We start from the raw sequence: 3,962 nt of genomic DNA, 5'->3' as shown, positions 1-3,962 counted from the left end.
GCTCTCCGAAGCACCATTGGCTTCTCTGTTCGTTTTTTAAATCTGAACTTAAAAACTCATTTCCTCCCTCAGACAGTCCTAATCTCTCTCTCTCTCTCTCTCTCTCTCTCTCTCTCTCTCTCTCTCTCTCTCTCTCTTCTTCTTCTTCTTCTTCTTCTTCTTCTTCGACTGCCATGTTTTTCATTCTCCAATTTTCCCTCAGACGGTCCTAATCTCTCTCTCTCTCTCTCTCTCTCTCTCTCTCTCTCTCTCTCTCTCTCTCAGCGAGATCGTTTTAATTCGCTATTAAACAGCGCAGAAGGTCTAATCTTCGAATATGATTACAAAGTTCGGAATGATCAGGTGTGTTACAGAGCGTGATGATGATATCATCTATAGTCATTTTGTGATGGATCTTGATTAGATCTTTAGATTACACTGATTTGGTATTGATTATTATTATTATTATTATTATTATATTATCTCGATGGTATAGAAAATGCATCTCCTACGTACATAATAATAATAATAATAATAATAATAATAATAATAATAATAATAATAATAAATATAATAATAACAATAATAATAATAACAAGCCAATGCACGGACAATACATGAGACAGACTAAAGAACTAGCCAGCGATGACACGCGACAAGATCAGGCCCTGAGAACCAGATATATCCAAAGAACGATAGATGGAAATAACATCTCTCCCATATGTAGGAAGTGCAATACGAAAAATGAAACCATATAAACACATAGCAAGCGAATGCCCGGCTCTTGCACAGAACCAGTACAAAAAAGAGGCATGATTCAGTAGCAAAACCCTCCACTGGAGCCTGTGCAAGAAACACCAGCTACCTTGCAGTAATAAGTGGTACGAACACCAACCTGAGGGAGTGATAGAAAACGATCAGGCAAAGATCCTCTGGGACTATGGTATCAGAACAGATAGGGTGATACGTGCAAATAGACCAGACGTGACGTTGATTGACATAATCAAGAAAGTATCACTCATTGATTGTCGCAGTGCCATGGGACACCAGAGTTGTTGAGAAAGAAAAGGCAAAAAAAAAAAATGGATAAGTATCAAGACCTGAAAAATAGACAAAATAAGAAGGATATATGGGATATGCCAGTGGAAATTGTACCCATAATCAAGGATCACTAGGCTCGATCCCAAGATCCCTGAAAAGGAATCTGGAAAAACTAGAGGCTGAAGTAGCTCAAGGACCTCATGCAGAAGAGTGTGATCCTATACGACGGCCGCAACATAGTAAGAAAAGTGATGGACTCCTAAGGAGGCAGGATGCAACCCGGAACCCCACACTATAAATACCACCCAGTCGAATTAGAGGACTGTGATAGACAAAAAAAAAAAAATAATAACAATATAATAAAAAAAAGAATTATCCACAAATATAATTATGAAGTATCGTTCAATGTTAGGCGTCAGTAGCAGACAACGCATTAGTGTAAAAGCAAGGCGTGATCTGGCCTCCAGCTTACTCGGGACACGTGCTAAAATTCACGGTCATAATAGAGCCTTGTTGTTTCACCAACGAAAATGTAAGTAAATACGCTGTATTTTATTAGGAATAATTATAATTTTTCTGTACTGTTTAACAGCTAAGTAGCGTGTTGGCTTACGCCCCGAGTAAGCGAAAATCATACCTTGAAAAATTTTTATTCGTTACTCCGCCAAAGTAACGGATTAGAGAACCATTCCGTAACGTAACGCGTTAAGCACTCTTGGGGTGGGGGGTGGGATTTATAACGCATTCTGACGAGTAATCCTTCTAAATCCTTTTGATAAACTGGCCTTACTTTCCTTCATGGATTTATTTCTTTTTTTTTTATTTTGTATTCATTCATTTTTCCTACTATACCCCCTCCTTCTCCTCCTCTCTTCTTCCTCCTCCTCCTCTTCTTCTTCCTCCTCCTCCTCCTCCTCCTCTTCCTGCACCTCCTCCTCCTCCTCCTCCTCCTGCACCTACCTTCTCCTCCTCCTCCTCCTCTCTTCTTCCTCCTCCTCCCCCAACTCCTCCTCCTCCTCCTTCCTCCTCCTCCTCCTCCTCCTCATCTTCTTCTTCCTCTACCTCTCCTCCTCCTCCTCCTCCTCCTCCTCCTCCTCTCCTCACCTGCACCTCCTCCTCCTCCTCCTGCCTCCTCTCTTCTTCTTCTTCTCCTCCTCCTCCTCCTCCTCCCTCAGGAGAGACAACTTGCATCATACCACCTACTATATCTTCTCCTCCTCCTCCTCCTCCTCCTCCTCCTCCTCCTCCTGCACCTCCTCCTCCTCCTGCACCTCCTCCTCACCTCCTTTTACTCCACCTCCTCCTCCTCCGTTTACCTCCTCCTCCTCCTGCACCTCCTCCTCCTCCCTGCACCTCCTCCTCCTCCTTTACCTCCTCCTACCTCCTGCACCTCTTCCTCTTTACCTCCTCCATCCTCCTTTCCTCCTCCTCCTCCTCCTGCACCTCCTCCTCCTCCTTTACCTCCTCCTCCTTCCTGCACCTCCTCCTCCTTCTGCACCTCCTCCTCCTCCACCTCCTCCTCCTTTACCTCCTCCTCCTCCTTTATTTACCTCCTCCTCCTCCTGCACTCCTCCTCCTCCTTCCTCCTCCTCCTCCTCCTCCTCCTCCTCCTCCCTCAGGGGAGACAACCTGAATCAAACGTGGTATGTGAAATGGCCGATGAAAGTCTGAAAAAGCTGACAACCTAATTTCCAAAAATATTCCAAAAATAGTCTATTCCGACCGAGGTTTTTTTATGTCTCTATTAATGGGAGGACATTCTTTTCATAGTCAACTGGATGGAAGCCTGGGGCATGGGAATTTCGCATATAATACTAATAATAATAGTATTAATAGTGATGATAATGATATCAGTATTAATGATAGTCACTGGCAGTGTAATTCAGCTCATTATGGCTTGATATATATAATAATTATGATTATGCAGATCTACTCATTTGTACATCTGGCTATTTAATAATAGTATGCCGCCAAAAATATAATAGATTAATATGACAATAAGATACAGTATTAATGATGGTAACTGGAGTAATCAGCTCATTATGATATAATATAATAATATGATTATGAGAATACTCATTGTACTGCTATTTGAATAATAAGTATTGCCTGACAAATAATAATAATAATAATAAAATAATAATAATAATAATAATAAAATAAATAATAATAATAATAATAATAATAATGATAGGCCATTCAAAGCGACCGGAAATTGATCTAGGAAAGTAACCTGAGAATACATTCTTAATTTATGTAACCACTATTTTTATATATTTATATATAGTTTTTTTAAAGGCAATGAAATTCTGCTTTTTCTGATCCAACAATGTTTTGGAATATGTTTTGCAGGCTTTTTTTTTTACCAACCTCCTCCTCCTCCTCCTCCTCCTCCTCCTCCTCCTCCTCCTCCTCCTCCTCCTCCTCCTCCTCCTCCTCGAATCCCAAGGAAAAGAATCGACCTTCAATCCCATCACCACAGCTCATTCCTAATTAAAAGACGCGTCTCATTGTTGGAGGGAGCCTAATCGCCTACTTTATCTCGTAGGCCCTTGAATACTAATTACTCTTGGAAAGATATCACCCCCCTTTGTCCCTTCCAGCTTTATTTATCATTCTGCCTCTGTCCTCCGGTATCTTTTCACCTGCTAAATTCGGTGTTATTTACAAGGTAATTATTACAACGTTGAAAAGAAAGCGGGAGTAGACCTATAAGTTCTCTTTTCGTTTCAGCGTTGTGACATAATCTTCTTATTTGTATTGGTTCATTAATCTCCCTATGTCCTTTGGTATCTTTCATGCGTCCCTTGGTATAAGTTCATTCTCTCAAAAGTGAAAGGGAGGTTGGATCTTACATTCATCTCTAATATTAATTCTTTCTCCACAAAAGCAAATCTTCGTTCTTTACGTAGAAGTTAAAATCCCTACGTAAAGAACTTGGG

General features: G+C 40.8%; 1 protein-coding gene across 1 annotated transcript; it reads left to right on the top strand.

Annotated features, from left to right (window-relative positions):
• The first annotated feature begins 1,108 nt into the window (after nucleotides 1-1,108).
• On the top strand, nucleotides 1,109-3,517 carry LOC135205992 (transmembrane protein 40-like). Its single transcript, XM_064237163.1, has 2 exons — nucleotides 1,109-1,287; nucleotides 3,373-3,517. The coding sequence occupies exons 1-2, from the start codon at nucleotides 1,109-1,111 to the stop codon at nucleotides 3,515-3,517; spliced, it is 324 nt and encodes a 107-aa protein (XP_064093233.1).
• The last annotated feature ends 445 nt before the right edge of the window (nucleotides 3,518-3,962 follow it).

This window comes from Macrobrachium nipponense, chromosome 29 (genome assembly GCF_015104395.2).
Source record: "Macrobrachium nipponense isolate FS-2020 chromosome 29, ASM1510439v2, whole genome shotgun sequence".
NCBI classification, from domain to species: domain Eukaryota; kingdom Metazoa; phylum Arthropoda; class Malacostraca; order Decapoda; family Palaemonidae; genus Macrobrachium; species Macrobrachium nipponense.
Note: the sequence above shows the minus strand (reverse complement) of the source record. Positions and strands in the feature narration are given on the sequence as shown.